The following is a 19,819-nucleotide window of genomic DNA, read 5'->3' as shown; positions in this document are numbered from 1 at the left end:
CTATTTTTCTAAGCTCCATGTACCTATCCAGGAGTCTCTTAAAATACCCTATCGTATCTGCCTCCACCGCCGGCAGTCCATTCCATGCACTCACCGCTCTCAGCATAAAAAAAACTTACCCCTGACGTCTCCTCTCTACCTACTTCCAAGCACCTTAAAACTGTGCCCTCTCATGCTAGCCATCTCAGCCCTGGGAAAAAGCCTCTGATTATCCACATGATCAATGCCTCTCATCATCTTATACACCTCTATCAGGGCACCCCTTATCCTCCGTCGCTCCAAGGAGAAAAGGCCGAGTTCACTCAACCTGTTCTCATAAGGCATGCTCCCCAATCTAGGCAACATCTTTGTAAATCTCCTCTGCACCCTTTCTATGGTTTCTGCATCCTTTCTGTAGTGAGGTGACCAGAATTGAGCACAGTACTTCGTGGGGTTTGACCAGAGTCCTATATAGTTGCAACATTACCTCTCGGCTGCTAAACTCAATCCCACGATTGATGAAAGCCAATGCACTGTATGCTTTCTTAACCACAGAGTCAACCTGCGCAGCAGCTTTGAGTATCCTGTGGACTCGGACCCCAAAATCTCTCTGATCCTTCACACTGCCAAGAGTCTTACCATTAATACTATATTCTGCCATCATATTTGACCTACCAGAATGAACCACCTCACACTTATCTGGGCTGAACTCCATCTGCCACTTCTCAGCCCAGTTTTGCTCCTATCAATATCCCCTTGTAACCTCTGACAGCCCTCCACACTATCCACAACACCCCCAACCTTTGTGTCATCAGCAAATTTACTAACCCATCCCTCCACTTCCTCATCCCGGTCACTTATAAAAAATCACAAAGAGTAGGCGTCACAGAACAGATCTCTGAGGCACACCACTGATCACTGACCTCGATGCAGAATATGACCCGTCACTCATTGCCTTCTGTGGGCAAGCCAGTTCTGGATCCACAAAGCAATGTTCCCTTGGATCGCATGCCTCCTTACTTTCTCAATAAGCCTTGCATGGGGTACCTTGTCAAATGCCTTGCTGAAATCCATATATACTACATCTACTGCTCTACCTTCATCAATGTGTTTTGTCACATCCTTAAAAAATTCAATCAGGCTCGTAAGGCATGACCTGCCTTTGACAAAGCCATGCTGACTATTCCTAATCATATTATGCCTCTCCAAATGTTCATAAATCCTGCCTCTCAGTATCTTCTCCATCAACTTAGCAACCACTGAAGTAAGACTCACTGCTCTATAATTTCCTGGGCTATCTCTACCTTTCTTGAATAAGGGAACAACATCCGCAACCCTCCAATCCTCCGGAACCTCTCCCGTCCCCATTGATGATGCAAAGATCATTGCCAGAGGCTCAGCAATCTCCTCCCTTGCTTCCCACAGTAGCCTGGGGTTTGTCTCGTCCAGTCCCAGTGACTTATCCAACTTGATGCTTTCCAAAAGCTCCAGCACATCCTCTTCCTTAATCTACATGCTCAATCTTTTCAGTCCGCTGTAGGTCATCCCTACAATCGCCAAGATCCTTTTCTGTAGTGAATACTGGAGCAAAGTATTCATTAAATACCTTTGCCATCTCCTCCAGTTCCATACACACTTTTCCACTGTCACACTTGATTGGTCCTATTCTCTAACATCTTATCCTCTTGCTCTTCACATACTTGTAGAATGCCTTCACATACTTGTAGAATATAGAATTTCCTTAATCCTGTCCACCAAGGCCTTCTCATGGCCCCTTCTGGCTCTCCTAATTTCATTCTTAAGCTTCCTGCTAGCCTTATAATCTTCTAGATCTCTATCATCTCCTAGTTTTTTGAACCTTTCATAAGCTTTTCTTCTTGTCTAGATTTACAACAGCCTTTGTGCACCATGGTTCCTGCACTCTACCATCCTTTCCCTGTCTCACTGGAACGTACCTATGCAGAACCCCACGCAAGTACCCCCTGAACATTTGCCATATTTCTTCCATACGTTTCCCTGAGAACGTCTGTTTCCAATTTATGCTTCCAAGTTCTTACCTGATAGCCTTATATTTCCCCTTACTCCAATTAAACACTTTCCCAACTTGTCTGTTCCTATCCCTCTCCAAAGCTATGGTAAAGGAGATAGAATTGTGATCACTATCTCCAAAATGCTCTCCCACTGAGAGATCTGAGACCTGACCAGGTTCATTTCCCAATACCAGATCAAGTACAGCCTCTCCTCTTGTAGGCTTATCTACATATTGCCTCAAGAAACCTTCCTTAACACACCTAACAAACTCCACCTCATCTAAACTCCTCACTCTGGGGACATGCCAATCAATAGCTGGGAAATTAAAATCTCCCACCACAACAACCCTGTTATTATTACACCTTTCCAGAATCTGTCTCCCTGTCTGCTCCTTGATGTCCCTGTTATTATTGGGTGGTCTATAGAAAACACCCAGTAGAGTTATTGACCCCATCCTGTTCTTAACTTCCACTCAGAGAGACTCCGTAGACAATCCCTCCATGACTTCCTCCTTTTCTGCAACCGTGACACTATCTCTAATCAACAGTGCCACACTCCCACCTCTTTTGCCTCCTTCCCTGTCCTTTCTGAAACATCTAAAGTCTGGCACTTGAAGTAACCATTCCTGCCCCTGAGCCATCCAAGTCTCTGTAATGGCCACCACATCATAGCTCCAAGTACTGATCCACGCTCTAAGCTCATCCGCTTTGTTGATAATACTCCTTGCATTAAAATGGACACATCTCAAACCATTGGTCTGCGTGTGTCCCTTCTCTATCACTTGCCTATCCTCCCTCTTGCACTGTCTCCAAGCTTCTCTTATTTATGAGCCAACCGCCTCTTCCTCTGTCTCTTCAGTTCGGTTCCCACCACCCAGCAATTCTAGTTTAAATTCTCCCCAGTAGCCTTTGCAAACCTCCCTGCCAGGATATTGGTCCCCCTGGGATTCAAGTGCAACTCGTCCTTTTTGTACGGGTCACACCTGCCCCAAAAGAGGTCCGAATGATCCAGAAATCTGAATCACTGCCACCTGCTCCAATTCCTCAGACATGCATTTATCCTCCACCTCATTCTACTCCTATACTCTTCACGTGTCCTAGGCAGTAATCCCGAGATGACTACCTTTGTGATCCTGCTTCTCAACTTCCTTCCTAACTCCCTGTAGTCTGTTTTCAGGACCTCCTCACTTTTCCTGCCTATGTCGTTGGTGCCAATATGTACCACGACCTCTGCCTGTTCTCCTTCCCACTTCAGGATATGGTGGACGCAATCAGAAACATCCTGGACCCTGGCACCTGGGAGGCAAACTACCATCCGTGTTTTTTTCCTGCATCCATAGAATTGCCTGTCTGACCCCTTAATTGCCTATCACTGCTGCCATTCTCTTCCTTTCCCTACCCTTCTGAGCCACAGGGCCAGACTCTGTGCCGGAGGTGTGGCCACTGTTGCTTTCCCCAGGTAGGCCATTCCCCCCCCCCCCCCCCCAACAGTATTCGAGCAGGAGTACTTATTGTCACTTTGGAGTAGTCAGAGTCAGAACCGTTGAAAAGGTTGTAGCATATGAGTTTTACTTGGGCCAGTAAAAAGTGAGGTTTAAGCGGAGCGGCCATTGTGGGAGTGGACAGGGTTAGCTCGGGGATCTGAGGCTTTGGCTCAAGGGCTTCACCTAGAAGGGAGAGGCCAAGGATCTGGAGACCATTTTGGATTGGCCATTGTGTAAGTTTGTCAGTATAGGTGTCTGAGGCTTTGGTTCAAGAGGTTTCGCAAGGAGGCGCAGGTGAGAACAGGTAATTTTTTTAATAGTAGTTAACTAAAATGATACGAAATTACAGCTAATTAAATAAAGTGGGGATGCAGGATCAGGTGATATGTTGTGGCTGTATGATGTGGGAGCTGGTTGAGCCCATTATGATTCTTGATGACCACATCTGTAGTAATTGATGGTTGCTGAAGGAGCTCGGGCTCAAAGCAATGACCTAGAATCTGACCTTTAAACACTGTGATGCATTAGGGAGGGGCAAGAGTTACCTGCACACTGTTTCAGGAGTCATTCACACCTGCTAGATTAACTATTTCAAGTTAAGTATGTTGCCATGGCAAGAGGGTCTGACTGCAAATTAAGAAAGTACGAAGATCCAAAAATTTTTGCTGGAAAAGCCTCAGCCTTTGATCCTGCCCAACAGATCTGAGACTGTTGCTCCCTGTGAGGATGCACGTGGGGCTATAGAAGGAATGAGCAACCGAACCATGGCACCATGGTTCTGGGAGCCATTCAAGAGTGGAAAGAGAAGATAAATGTACTTATAATTAGGGACAGTATAGTCAGAGGAATAGACGCAGTTCTCCATAACAAGGATTGAGAGTCCTGAAGGCAGTGCTGTCTACCTGGTACCCAGGTTTGAGACACCTCATCTGATCTGCAGAGGAATTTGGAGTGAAAGGGAAAAGATCCAGTTGTTGTAGTCCGTGTGAGTACCAGTGACATGGGAAGAACAAGAAAAGAGGTTCTGGGGGAATTTGAGCAGCTGGGGACTAAATTGAAACACAGAACCAAAAAGGTAAAAATCTCCGGATTGATAGCTGAGCCTCAGGGTTAGTAAGATCAGACAACTAAATGTGTGGCTCAAAGATTGATGTGGGAGAAGTGGATTTGCATTTGTAGGATATTGGCACCAGTATTGGGGAAGGAGAGAGCTGATCTAATGGGACAGTCTCCACCTGACCAATGCTGGGACCAGGGTCCTAGTGAATTGCATAACTAGGTCTGTGGATGGGGCTTTAAACTAAAAAGTAGGTTCAATAGCTTGGAAAGTAGGGAAAAAGTAAAAGAAAAGGAGAGTGCAGGAGAGTTACTGAAGTCCCCAGAATTAAGAATTAGACAAAAAGTTCAGAAAGGAATAAGAATTTAACTTCAAGCAACATGAAGACAAAATTGAAAAGAAAGGTGATGAATACAGAACTGAAGATGTTATATTTGAATGCATGCAATATATGAAATAAGATAGATGATCTTGTACAATAGTTAGGTATGATGTTGCGGGAGAAAGTATATCACAGCTGGGAACATCCAAGAATGTACATCACATCACAGGACAGATAGGTGGGCAGAGAGGTTGAAGTGGCTTTGTTGGTTGAAAAAAATGAAATCAAATGCTTAGAAAGTGACATAGGATCAGAAAATATAGAATCCTTGTGGGTAGAGTTAAGAAACTACAAGGGTAAAAAGACCCTGATAGGAGCTATATATGGGCTTCCAAACAGTCACCAGAATGTGGCGTACAAATTACCACGGGTGACAGAAAACATGTACAGAGGTCATGGGGATTTCAAAGTTTGGGTAGATTAGAAAAATCAGGTTGGTGTTGGATCCCAGGAGGTGGAATTTGTAGAATGCCTACGAGATGACGTTTTAAGCACCTTGTGGTTGTACCTGTTAGGCAGAAGGCAGTTCTAGTCTGGGTGTGTGTAATGAACCAGATTTGATGCGGGAGCTTTTGGTAAAGGAACACTTAGGAGATAGTGATCATAATACGATAGAATTCATCCAGCAGTTTGTGAAGGAGAACCTAAATCGGCTGCATCTGTATTACAGTAGAATAAAGGTAACTACAGAGTCATGAGAGAGGAGCTGGCCAAAGTTGATTGGAAGGGGATGCTGGCAGGGTTGAAGTTCGAGCAGCGATGTCTGGAGTTTCTGGGGGTAATTCAAAGATGCTAGTACAGTTCATCCCAAAAAAAGAATTAATCTAAAGGGAGGATGAGGCGATCATGACTAATAAGGGAAGGACAGCATAAAAACAAAAGAGAGAGCTTACATGGTAAAAATTAGTGGGAAGCTTTTAAAAGCCACCAGAAGGCAACTAAGAAAGCAATGAAGAGAGAAAAGATGAAATATGAAGGTAAGATAGCCATTAATATAAGAGATGATATCAAAAGATTTTCAGATATTTTAAGACTAAAAGAGGTGAGATATTGGACCTCTGGAAAACAAGACTGGGGAGGTTGTATTGGGGAACAAAGAAATGGCAGATGAGCTGTGTGTATTTTGCATCAGTCTTCACTATGGAAGACACCCACAACAAGACAGAAATTCAAGAGTGTCAGAAGTGAGTCTAGTTCCCATTACTGAGGAGAACATGCTTGGGATGCCGAAAAATATGAAGGTAGTTAAGTCACTTGGACCAGATAGAACTTCACCCCAGGGTTCTGAAAGATGTAGTTGAAGAAATTGTGAAGATATTAGTAATGATGTTACAAGAATCACTAGATTCTGGAATGGTTCTAGAAAATTGCAAATGTCAGTCTACTTTTTAAGAAGGGAGAGAGGCAAAAAGACATGAATGGCAGTGAATTCAGAAATTGGAAGCACAAAGGGACTTGAGAGTCCTAGTGTAGGATTCCTAATGTTCAGCTTGCAGTTTGAGTCAGTACTAAGGAAGACAAATGCAATGTTAGCATTCATTTCGAATAAATGAAGGACTAGAATGTAAAAGGACATAATGCTGAGCCATTATAAGGTGTTGATCTGACCACATTTGGAGTATTGTGAGCAGTTTTGAGCCCCTGATCGATCGAAGATAGGATGTGCTTGCATTGCAGGGGTCTATAGGAGGTTTATAAAAATGTTCCTAGGACTAAAAGGGTTGACATATGATGTGTATTTGATGGCTCTGAGCCTTTAATCATTGGTGTTTAGAAGAATAAGCAGGGTTCTCCTTGAATTCTACCAGATATTGATAGGATGGACATGCAGAGGATGTATCCAATAGTTGGAGAGTCTAGGACCAGAAAGCACAGCCCCAGAGTAGAAGACTGTCCCTTTAGAACAAAGATGAGAGGAAATTCTTTAGCTAGAGTGTGCTGAATCTGTGGAATTAATTGCCTCGGGTGACTCTCGTGGCCAAGTTTTTTAAAACAGGTTGATTGGTTTCTGATTAGTAAGGGAGAAGGCAGGAGAATGGGGTTAAGAAGGAAAATATATCTGCCATAATCAAATGGTGGATCAGACTCAATGGGCAGAGTGGCTTAGATCTGCTCTTGTGTCTTATGGTCTTATTTTTTCATTTAAATGAATGTAGGAAGTAAGTAGGGCAAGAAAACCCCACTGAGGAAAATCTGCACCCTAAAATTAATTGACTCTTTCAGCCTATATACGAGCTCATGAGTTGGACAGAAAGGGGATATATGAGATACCCATGGCAGACTGGGTAACGGAGAATTCTAAGAGATTCCAATGGTATATCAAGAACAAAAGAGCAACTAGGGAGAAAATAAATTCCCTTAAGGATTGGTGTGTTTTCACAGGAGATATGCAAGGTCGTAAATGAATATTTTTCATCTGTATAGAAAGAGTCATTGAAGTAAAGGACTTTGGAAAGGGAAAAGGTGATGTCCTGAAAAATTCTCACAGTATGAAAGAAGAGTTTCTGGCAGTATTGAAGTGAATGAGGGTGGATAAATCCCTGGACCTAAGTATATCCTGGAAGCAGGGGAAGAAATTGCTTGGGCTATAGTTGAGACTTTTGTATCATCCTTAGTCCTGGGTGGTGTACTGGTAAACTGGAGTGACCGTCTGAATTTGAAACGGAAATGATTCCAAAATTTGGTGGTATAATGACCATTGAAGAAGGTTGTCTAAGGCTAAAACAGATCTAGGTAACTGGGAGCTTGGACCAAAGAATGGTAGATGAAGTTTAACTCAATAAAGTGATGCATTTTGAGTTTTTAAACCAGGTCAAAATAGTCACAGTGACTTGCAGGTTCTGGGGAGTTTGTAGAACTGAGTGACCTAGGGGTACAAGTACCGAGTTTTCTGAACACAGTTTGACAAGTTAGTGAAGAATGCTTGGCTTCATCGGATAGAGCAAGCAGTACAAGAGTTGGGACATATTATTATAGCTCTATGAGGCATTGATGTGACCATATCTGGAATATTGTGTGCAGTGCTGATTACTATAATATTGGACTGCTGTGATTCAGTTAAAGAGAATACAGAAAAGGTTCACAAGGATACTGCTGGTTCTGGAGGTCTTGAGTTGTGAGGAGACTGAATGGAGAGGGACTGCTTTTCCAGGAGCAATGAAGACTGCGGTTGACTTTATAAGGTTTATAAGTTTTCTAAAACCATGAGAAGATTAGGAAAGTGGATGGTCACAATCTTTTTCACAAGGTTGGGCAGTCTGTGAAAAGGCACAAGTTTATGATGAGATAATATAGAACAGTATAATACAGGCTCTTCAGCCCTCAATGTTGTGCCAACCTATGTAACCTATTCCATGATCAATCTAACCCTCCTCTCCTACTTGTCCATGACTGTCCATTTTTCTTACATTTATGTGCCAATCTAAGAGTCTCTAAATGTTCCTATTGTATCCGCCCCTACCACTACCTCTGGCATTGTGTTCCAGGCACCAGAACTCTTTGTGTATAAGCCTACCTCTGACATCTCCCCAAACTTTCCTCTACTCACTTTAAAAGGATATCCTTTGGTATTGGCCATTGCTGCTCTCAGAAAAGGATGCTGGCTATCCACTCTATCTATGCCTCTGATAATCTCATGCACCATTCAAATCAACTCTCCTTCTTCACTACAAAGAGAAAATCCCTAGCTTGCTCAACCTTTCTTCATAAAATGTATTCTCTAATCCAGGCAGCATCCCAGTAAATCTCCTCTGTACCCTTATTCTTCCGATAATGAAATAACCAGAACAGAACGTAATACGTGTGAAAGATTTAAAGGGATCCTGAGAGATAAGTTTTTCCACAAGGAAGGTGGTGGATATATGCAACAAGCTATGTGAGGAAGTGAGAGAGACAGGTACAATTACAATGCTTAAAAGAGATTTAGACAGATAAGTGGATAGGAAAGCTTTGGAGGAAGATGGACCAAGTGCATGTGAATGGGGCTACCTCAAGAAGACACCTTGGTTGGCATTGATCAAATGGGCTGAGGGCCTGTTTCTGTGCAATATAACTCAATGACTCTAAAAGAGGAACTATTTGTTTCCCTCCCAAACTTTCTCATCTGAATTGTAGCATATTGCCATCTGCAAATATGGAAATCATGACATTTGAAACAAGATCCTGTTTTCCTTGTGTGATAATGGGAAAAGATCTCTTGAACTTCCATTTTCTATTTTTTCTCATTTTAACAACAGACTTTAGAGAGGATTCCTTTCATTCTATAGACCTGGGACATATGCAATTGTTTAAACCAGGCTAGAACTTTAAAACAGTTTATTATAAAATGTCCCAGAGCAATGTAGTTCTGCTGAGGCTAGTTATGTATTTATTGCTGGAAAAGGCCATCTTTTCTTGGAATTGATTTGGACTGAAGCCTCTGGTGTAGAGGTGGCAGAGTAAATACCTGAAGAGTAATGTTCGCTGTGCTGCCGATCAATACCAGACCCACCATTGTACTTGAGGCCACTCTCTTGTTAAAAACAAATTCGTTAATTCTGACAATTTAATTGTGTTTTTTCAGGGCTGATTTTAAGACCTTTTAAAGGCATCTGGTAAAAATGATTGCATGGATATTTTTATATTGCAACTATTACTGCTTTTTGTGCTTCATTATCCATGTTGTACATTTTCTCTTTCACACAGTATAAATCAGTTTTATGATTGATTTCCCAGCTATCATATGTTTTGGAATTTGTTTAATGCCGAATTCTGTTCCACAGTAGTTAATCTATAGGTATGGATGTCTTTAAACAATAATAGTGTAAGTTACTAACACAAGATTTCCATTTAATTAACAGAGCCTTTGTGAAACTTTGTTCATTCCTATCCAAATTCTGTGTTCCTTAATGCTGTTTTAAAATGGGAATTGAAAAGCCTTCTGATAAAATATCATTTTATGTTTTTGAACTTTCTGTTTATCCTGGTAAATCTAATACTGCAGCTGACATCATTTGGCAGAACTTGAGATGATTGTTTCAATACATTTTGCACCAGTTGTCAGAATTTGAATATGGTAACTCTGTCAACAAGAATTGTGAAGATAATAGTAAAGCTGAATTCTCACCCAAATTTTACCTGCACTAACTGAATAGGTCAAGATTTATAAGTAACAAAATACTAAAAGTACTGTTGGACTGTAAATAATAACTAACTCTTGGGTGTGTATAATGGGATGCAGTAATACCACTATTAGCTAGAAAAACCTCAAGGGAGGGTTAATTGCAGGAAGACCATGTTAAATATTTGTACAGGATTTCTTTTTCCCATAGTTAGCCATATGAGGGGTGATTGATAAGTTTGTGGCCTAGAAAGAATCAATTTTAGAAAACCTAGCACATTTATTTTTCCTGCATTTAGTCCAGCGGTCATGGAGCATACGGATCCCTTCTTTGTAGAAGTTGGCATTTTGGACCTCCAGAAGTGGTGCACAGCAAGGGTGGTTGATAAGTTCGTGGCCTAACGTAGAAGGAGATGAGTAGAAACTTCAAACTTTCTGCATTTTCACTCAGAGTTGAACTGCACGTGCATGTAATGAGAGCTATATATCTCATCTCCTACCTTAGGCCACGAACTTATCAATTACCCCTGCTGTGGACCACCTGGAGGTCCAAGATGCGCTCGTTACATGCATGTGCAGTTCAACTCTTTGAGTGATAATGCAGAAAGTTTGAAATTAATAACTCATCTCCTTCTACCTTAGGCCACAAACTTATCAATCACCCCTGCTGTGGACCACTTCTACAAAGAAGGAATCCGTATGCTCCACGACCGCTGGACTAAGTGTGTACATGTAGGAGGGGACTATGTTGAAAAATAAATGTGCTAGGTTTTCTAAAATTGACTCCTCCTACCTTAGGCCACGAACTTATCAATCACCCCTTGTGTGTGTGTCTGTGTGTGTATATATATATATCTATATTTCGAATGTTGAAAGGCATGGACAGAGTGGATGTCGCAAAGTTGTTTCCCATGGTGGGGGAGTCTAGTACAAGAGGGCACAATTTAAGGACTGAAGGGCGCCCAATCAGAACAGAGATGCGAAGAAATATTTTCAGCCGGAGGGTGGTAAATCTGTGGAATTTGTTGCCATGGGTGGCAGTAGAGGTCATTGGGTCTATTTAAGGTAGAGTTTGTTAGGTATCTGAGTAGCCAGGGCATCAAAGGTTATGGTGAGAAGGCGGAGGAGTGGGACTAAAAGGGCAATTGGATCAGCTCATGATAGAATGGCGGAGAAGACTCAATAGGCCGAATGGCTGACTTCTGCTCCTTTGTCTTATGGTCTTATGATCTTTGTATTAACAATTCACAAAGATAATGGATGATTTGTCTTCCCTGCACAAACTAATTAGTTTGGTTTCATGCCTCTGGGTTAGAGTTTTGGCCTTATTCTCTTTTTCACTCAGACATTTGATGATTCTTTTATGAATTGCTTAATTTTTTATTGCTAATATTGCAACTGAGTAAACTTTTGGAGACAATTTAAGATGTCAATGAGGCAGATCATATTCTGATACATACCTGAAAGCTGTGAAGTACTGCAGAAAAAGAACTGCTTTGTACTTGAAAACAAATTTGAAACATGACTGATTTAGCATGCCACAAGGGATTGCATTACTGTAGTATACTAAATAATTGAATTGTTTTGTTTCCTGAGATCACAATCCAATTTAGTTTATTTATGGTAAGCATGGCTTTGAGTGAAATAACTACAGCTTTGCCACACCAAAATGAACTGGGTCAAATAACTGATATAAAATAGATTTGTATTGTTTGCTTTCCTATTTATAGAGCTATTTCATAATGGTAAAAATAGTACTATATTTTCTGTAGAACAAACATTTTGGAGAACTATTTTACATTAATGCATCAGGGCTGACTTTAGAAATACTTTGGTTTCCAACAAGTGGTTTGACATTATTTGAAAAACTGGTCCCATGTTTCATGCATCAACTTAACTGGAGTTAAGCAAATCAGGAGTGACATTTTTAAAAATTTAATGGAGAATCTATGATTGAACATAATATTAATATTAAAATATAATTTAACTATGCTTAACTTTTAAAATAATTATATGGCCATCTGGTGCTGATAAATACATATCTTTTGCTTGTAATAATATATGAATACTGCATAACCTAATGAAAGACAAATATCTCAGACATAAAGCCTTGTATTTCTCTAATGAGTATGCTTGGTCTATCAAGAACCCATACTGGAAAGCAGTTAATTCATTTGATTGTTCTTATATTTAATTTGCAGTAGAGTAGCATATTGCTAAATATTTGATATTTTAATAAGGAGTCTAATAGCTCTTGCATGAAGTCATGTTGAAACATTTGTGTTTGTTCCTTTAGAAAAGTTGGCATTAAATGTAAAATTGAAGGGAGGCCTTTTAATAAACTTGATGAGTAATATATATACGGAGGAAAATATATGTGTTGTGGATTTTTGAAACATTTCATTATGTAATGGTTGTTCTTATGTCATCCTTGAAAATTATTATTGTAGGGACTTTAGAAATGTAAATAGTGTTTGAAAGAAGTGGAAATGTGATCTAGTCTTGCGAAATATTGGTCATCCCACTTTCAAGGATCAATGGATCAGCTTTATTCACCATATGCATTTACTTACATGAATTAAGAATTTGAGGTGGTGTTAGTCAGGACAGGACATACAACAAAAAAAAACATTTTCAACAATTATTAAATATAAAGAATTATATAAAAATAAAGTATATGTATAAAAAGCTGGTAATGTTAGAGGTTAAAGGACGGATATGAAGAAAATTTCCATATATAGAATTCAGTTACAGAATATGGGTGTATTTATGAATTTTGAAATTTTGTGGTTGTGCTGTTAATCAAATTATGGTAATTGTATTTCTGAAATTGTGAGCTTTTTTAAGAGGAGTGTCTAAATTCCCAAAGGGTGTATTATTCAGACATATAAAGGGCTTCTGAACTATATCCAGCAAACTTTTCAGTACTTTTTTGGAACTTTCAAATTCAAAGGCAAGAAAGCACCCAAATAGTTATTTCAGTAATGACCATTAAACTGTAGATGGGAAATCTATGTTTTAGGGGCATAATTTTAATTCCTGATTATTAATTATAATATGGGAAACCTAAATGTTTTGAACACCTTTTAGCTCAAGGGCTTATAAAACTGAAGGGTATCAAGTCTGCATTTAAGTAGACGGTTAAAAACGCTGCACGAACATAATTCATTAAAATATTTAATTATATCGATTAAAATTCAGTCTTATATTGCATCAATGAAAAAAAAGTTTCCTCTGGTAGATGTTGAGAACTATATCTTTACCTATAATCGTCTTTTGAGCTACGTGAAATTATTTAACCCAAGAAAGGTTTACTTCCGCGTATTAATATGGAAGTATTATTTCAATCATCATTCTGAGTTGTGCCATTTACCTTGAATTAGTACGGTCTGGAGTTAGTCAGAAGTTTGGTTTCAGATTTTGCCAAAAAGAGCAATAAATAATTCTAAGTGTTGCTCCATTCTAAATATTGTCGGCGAACTTTTCCCCTTAATACCCGTAATGTTGAATTGTTTTTATTTCTTGTTTTTGAAATCGGAAGTCCAAAAAGTATAAACTTATCAAATGGAGTTGATGAATTTGAAAATAACTGCGGGAAAAAAGGTCTTCATTGTTTTTCGGTGATTTGTTCCAAGGAACTCTGTGTTACAGGGCAGCTTTGAAATCGAACACTCTTCACAACGTATTGGCTTTAGTTGTGCACATTAAATATTACCTGGAGTAAAGAGATAAACTTATGTAATTAAAATAGGAAATATTGTTATACTTCTGCATGTATGAAATAACTGTTACTCACTTTATCTTGCCTTGATACTTTTGCGAATTGCGAGTGATTATTTTTATAAGAACGTCCATTAGCATCGGTGTTTGTAAGAAATGAAGATGCATTGTGATTTAACCGTTCTCCTCGAAATTGTACTTCAGTGACCAGATTTTCCATATACAGTGGAAAGTTACAAGTTGTATATTTGAATGCGTTTATCAATACGATAAGAGATACCACAGTGAAAACTAAACATCAAATACGAGCAACCTTTTATATTTACATCAGTATTATTAGTTGTAAAAATGCGCAGAACATTTGCAGCTTCCAGTAACAATATGAAACTGGAATGGTGGAAAGGAAATGTTGGGGCAATCGCCTATAAGCAATTTCTTTTGCACACTGTGTTTGATTTTTAACAGCGATCCTCTTCGGGCCGATCTTGCTTAGTTTCTCACCGGTCTCTGCTGTGTGTGTTGGCAGGTTCTGAAGATGATGTGCTCGTTAAAGGCAGGCAGTCCATTCGGGCTCCAGCAGTGAGCAGCCGGAACTCCGAGAGCGAAATGGTGCTGGAGGGAGACGATGATACCATCACTTCACTGGAAGAGAAGGAGATTGATAACATGGCGGGTAAAATAATTTGTCTTTCTTTACACCAGCCTAACGTTACAACTAAAACTCCTTATATAATTTCACTCGTTCAGTGCAGAGACTTTTGTTGAGACAGTGATAATTTGACTTAATTCTAATGAAGCCAATAAAATACCATTTTCCCCTCGAAATTGAATGAAAAACTCCAACATTACATGAGCATTTGGCGTTTCATATTTTTCTGTGTTTTTAGTTTGTTTTCTTCCACTTCATTTCTAGCCACCTTGAAAAGTTTGGAATAAAATGACTTGACATGAAGGTTCTTTTTTTCCAAGTGCCTAAAACGACATTACTAATTTACGTCTTACTGCCTATAACATAAGTCTATGTTTGGGGCTGAGTTCCAACTTTTCAAGAGCAGTCTTGCAAAAAAATTCATGAAAAGGGTACAAGTTTCAGATTCACACATTGTGTATATATAAGCAGGTAATATTTACCTCACTCTGTTGGTACTATAGAGAATCAATCACTGTAAAGTACAATTAATTTTGCTCAAATCTGATGTTCAAAATATGGCGAAGAACCATCAAACCGCAAAATGTGAGCATTAAAATCGATTATAAAATTATATTTGCAAGTTACCCTCTGTAAAATCGAAGTGGATCCTAATTCCAGCATAGTTTTTTCTTTAGCTGTTTAATATCAAAACTAATACCTTAATTATGAAATTGCCCTTTGTATCTGATGTCTGTTGTCTTTTAACATTCTTCATTTTCATCAATTATATACGGAGTTGTGTCTAGCGCCAATCAAATAAGGGAAATAATGTCGATAATTAAATAATTTAGTTCGGATCGCAGGAGAGTTTAAATTAATGCAGTTGCTTCTTGATTTGCTTGGGACAAATGCGAGGTTGGTCGGAAGGTTTCTAAGGAATACAAAAGATGTTTTTTTTTAGTATGCGCAGAGATATCACATTCTTTCAGGTACCTTCATACGAGGCGACCAAAACGCTTCTCTCACAGAATTTGTTGGCGACGATTGTTGCTACCTATGATCTTGCTAGAATGAGAAGAAAACTCGTACATCACTGCATTTAAATTGGAAAGGATAACTAACTGCGCTGGAGAAAGAATGGGATATCCGCCGCAGGGAGGGACTTGGGAGGTGGAATGTTCCGTCAAGAAGAATGGTTTTCGAAAGGGGTTACTGTCACTGTTTGGAAAGGGTGGAATGGGTTTGGATAATATCCCCTATAACTCTTTTCGGGGGAAATGCCTGGATCGTTGGGCGCTGCTTATCCTGAACCAAAGGGAGTTTGGCGTCGTGTGGTAAAGATGAAAATGTTTCGAAAGCGTTAATGGGGTTAACAATTTCTTAGCATTTTGATATATGGTGAAAACGATGCTTGAAATCAAATTTATGGCATTCACATTTAAAGGAAAAATAAATATCAAATGCATTGCTGTGCTTTAATGTATCTTGGAAATAATATGTACTTGGGATTCTTTTTATCACAGCAGAAACAGAAACGGCCACGTTAATCCATTGCATATCGTCTCATTTTGGAGATGTTCTTTTACAATTATTTCACCTATAGATGTTGCCATAAATAACAGCATTTAGCATTTAAACCTTTTCAATCCCTCCGTCTAATGTAACAAGTGTGAAATTGTTTTGCGATGTAGCAAGCTTCCTATACAGCGCAGATATTCGCAACAGTGCGGAGAGATTAGAGTTTAATTATGAAATCTTGACATTGGGAATAGGATTAAGCAGTAATCCTTTCTAATAAAGTCTGTAGTGAAAATTAACTGAAAGTTATCTGGGGTCTCCTATAAGAGCCCATGGGCTGTGCGCATTGCCAGATTATTGCAGATGGCTGCTGTGTTCTCATTGTAATTGAATGTCTCACCATGATTGAAAAATGTTATTTCTCTCCTGTATTACATGTTAATGTATTAAGGTCTCTGAGAGACGGCAGAGAACACGAGATGGTGATTCCATCCACTTTTGAAAGAGCTTGGGGAAATCAAGGCGGTTTTGTATCTCTCTACTGACCATCTGCAAACCAAGTATATTGTAGACTGGGAATAGAGGGCAAATCCTGCTCTAATCTCACATGAGAATCGCCCGCTATTGTCGAGGTGGCATACATTAAGATTGATGAGAGATTAAAGACTACTCGGGTCTAAGCAATCAATGAAAATGACAATTAATTTGAAAATTTTTTGGCAATTACTCACAGAATGATTACCTCCACCACTTGGACGGGTGAACCTGATCTGATGTCGCTTATATAATATATATGTATGTAAATATTCAATGTAGAACAGTTAGCCTGGTGGTAAAGTTTAGCGCTTCTGAAATCTGCACGTCGAAATATGAGAAATGGCCCAAGGATTCATTTTCATTTCGTGAATTTCTATTAAAGTGTTACCGAAGGTTGTATTGTATTCATTAAATTTCACGAAATCAATCACCATAGTCAGAGATAGTTTATGTTTCCTAAATCAAAGCTTAAAAATAAACGTAGGACCAAATAGTGGTTTCCGATTGTGTGTAAACGTGTAAATTACTTCCTACCTAAAAAGAAAATCCTGACCTAATTGGGTTGCCATTATTATATCTACCTTTTCCCGGCACCGTTTCTTTAACATAACTTTCATAGTTATGTCATTTGGAGCATATCAGACAAAACCTATCAGTTTTGTATGTTTACAGCTAATGCCCCAGTGCTCTTGTTGCGAAATGATAATCTTTCTCGAAATCCCATTGTACTTCGTGATTGTTACAACGAAATGCACTCAAGCATAAACCAGCCGAGCAGCTGTGCAATGTGGATTCCCAGTACATCAAAACAACGGCAATTCTCATAAAAGCTACACTGCATGCATGCTTGCATGCATTACATCCATGCATACATAAATACAGGAGTAAGAATTATAGTGTTACTCTTCAGTAGCTGTTCTGTTGTTTTATTTTAATGTATGATTTAAAAAATATATTACATTTCATACAATTTTAGTAGCAGTTACACGAGTGTTGAGCACTAGTAAACGTTTGAAAACCCTCGTAACTAATTATCCTTCGGGGCATTAAACCAGAATGAGTAAACCGAGAGATTATAATTGCAGCGAATTCCGTTAGAAAAGAAAACTGAAACTATTCCAGAAGCGCGACATCGACAACGTTTAATGGCTAACACATCAATCTTGCAATGCAAATAGAGGTGTATCGTAACTGGTTTCATTTTCAGATTTGTTTGTGCATGTTTTTCTTACTGTCTAACTAAATTTGCTGGAAAAAACGTATTTTAATTAAGTTTTATTCACTTGGTCTGCATGAAACCAAAAGATGTTAGTAAGCTATCTTGATCACCTATTTCTAGGACCTGTGAATTTGACCACGGCTGCCCAACTTATAGCTCCAGCTGTAGTCGCTAAGGGGACGTTGTCAATCACCTCTTCCGAGCTGTACTTTGAAGTGGACGACGAAGATCCCAGTTATAAAAAACTGGACCCCAAGGTAAGGGGCCATAGATATATTTGGGAAGAGTTTAAGTAACAGCTCTTAAATATACCAGATACGTCAGAGAGCAGAATATTTTACATTCATTCAACAATAACAAAACTGTGAAATTAACAATCTCTCGCTTTTCGAAATAATGTTGCTATTAAATAATTAAGATTGTTTTCGTGCGTGCACATGTTAAAACTGCAAGGTGTATTTAATATATTCTGATTCCACGCATGTCGGTCTATTCCATCTGTAAAATGTACAACTTTTAAAGTCTATATCGTCACTTTTGCTAGTTTTTGAAACCTTTCAAATGTTTCAGCGGTCTGCAAAAACGGAGTACGTGAAATTATTAGTTTTTATTTTTGGGGAAAAAAAACTTCTTTTTACCGGTCATAAGTTTTAAGTGTTGTTACTGATTTGAGAAAAAAGTATTTATCGCGAATGAAAAAAAGTTTCTAATATCCAATGACAAATAAATCCAGAGTTTGTAAACTTTACTTGCATTAATATTTAGCAGTAGTTACCATTTCGATCCTTAAAATACTTGAAGTTCCTCTGGAATTTTATGCACCTAACAAACGCAATAAAATGTGGTTTCGCGAAAACATAAGGTATTTTAATTCTTAGCAAATATTAATGTCATCTTTCTCATTTTAAGGCTGTTTCTGTTCATTGACTTAAAATTAAACGGCGTGGTGGGAAGAGACTGACAATAACAAGAATAAAATGCGTGTTTCTAATATATCAATTTAAAATTAATTTTATTGTATCGACCTTCTGATTATTAGTACGTATTCCATTTTGTAAAAGCATGAGCACTGATTATGGTTTATGAAAATGCGAAATACTGCATGGCACAAGGGATCTTTTTTAATATAGTTGGCATCTGCGCATTATTTATTCTAGTCATTTTGGAGCCCTATTCCATTTTGTGTCTTCGTTTGGTTTTCTAGAAACAAACAGCATCATGGATTTTGCGATTTGAAACGTACTGGTATGTTAGTGGTGCTTAGTCTCATGATTGATTTTTTAAAGTATTTAACGTGCTTAATTTTGGGAGGAGAATGGTTGTTAAACGACTGAGCTTCATTTAGATTTGAAAATTATACCTTGTATCGTTTTAGTTAGGAGAAGCACCTTTCTATTGCAAATGTTTAAGTTTATTATGCAAGGTCACAGGTAGTTTTGTATTGTCTACTTTGGGGGTTGTCAAATAGGAAGTCTGTTAACTCGCGAAATAATGATAAATGTTACCTCAAATAATGAAAATAATACCTTTGAAATTCATTTGATTATTTAGCTTGTACGCTGCACGGGCTGAAGCAATGACGTTTGAGATTTAGCCTAAGTGTTGCGGTATTTCATATCCCCCCCCCCCCGCCACACACACACACACATAAATTGGCATGTTTAGTAGAACACGCTGGCTGAAGTATAAACTATTGGGGTAGAGAGCTAATTTTGAAATCTTTCCTTGTTACTCTTTGGAAGAAATGGCTATTATTTTAGAAAAATCTTTCTAAGATGACACCTGTTTTTAAGGGTCTAATGTCACAAAGATCATTATTGATGCTTATTGTATCATTTCTTAATGCATGCATTAATTTACCTTATGGTTTGAGGGAGAACGTGTACGTGTGCAACTTAGAAAAGTAGAAATATTCTTAAGAGCCTGAAAGAACTCTAGCGTCTCCGTTCATCCTGAAGTAATACTCTATTTTCATAGTGGGACATATATTTTGTGACACGTTCGTTTGTTTCCTTTGTTTCTAAAATTTAATGTTCATATCGTCGAAAGAGAAGTTAACAACTCAGCTCCAGAGATAAGTTGTAATTGATATTTTTTTCTCTGTCTTCCTGGCTGTATCTAAATTGGATTTCAGATGAAATTTACATAACAACGCAAGATGAGC

At 38.7% G+C, this 19,819-nt stretch overlaps 1 protein-coding gene across 2 annotated transcripts in view; it reads left to right on the top strand.

Moving 5' to 3' along the window:
* Positions 1–19,819, top strand: part of lrba (LPS-responsive vesicle trafficking, beach and anchor containing) — an 803,145-nt gene that overhangs the window by 427,703 nt on the left and 355,623 nt on the right. For both annotated transcript variants that reach the window (XM_072256051.1, XM_072256050.1), the window contains exons 38-39: positions 14,277–14,423; positions 17,776–17,912. In XM_072256051.1, coding sequence (XP_072112152.1) covers positions 14,277–14,423; positions 17,776–17,912 — 284 coding nt within the window. The remainder of the gene's footprint in view (positions 1–14,276; positions 14,424–17,775; positions 17,913–19,819) is intronic.

This window comes from Mobula birostris, chromosome 4 (assembly GCF_030028105.1).
Source record: "Mobula birostris isolate sMobBir1 chromosome 4, sMobBir1.hap1, whole genome shotgun sequence".
Lineage (NCBI taxonomy): Eukaryota > Metazoa > Chordata > Chondrichthyes > Myliobatiformes > Myliobatidae > Mobula > Mobula birostris.
Note: the sequence above shows the minus strand (reverse complement) of the source record. Positions and strands in the feature narration are given on the sequence as shown.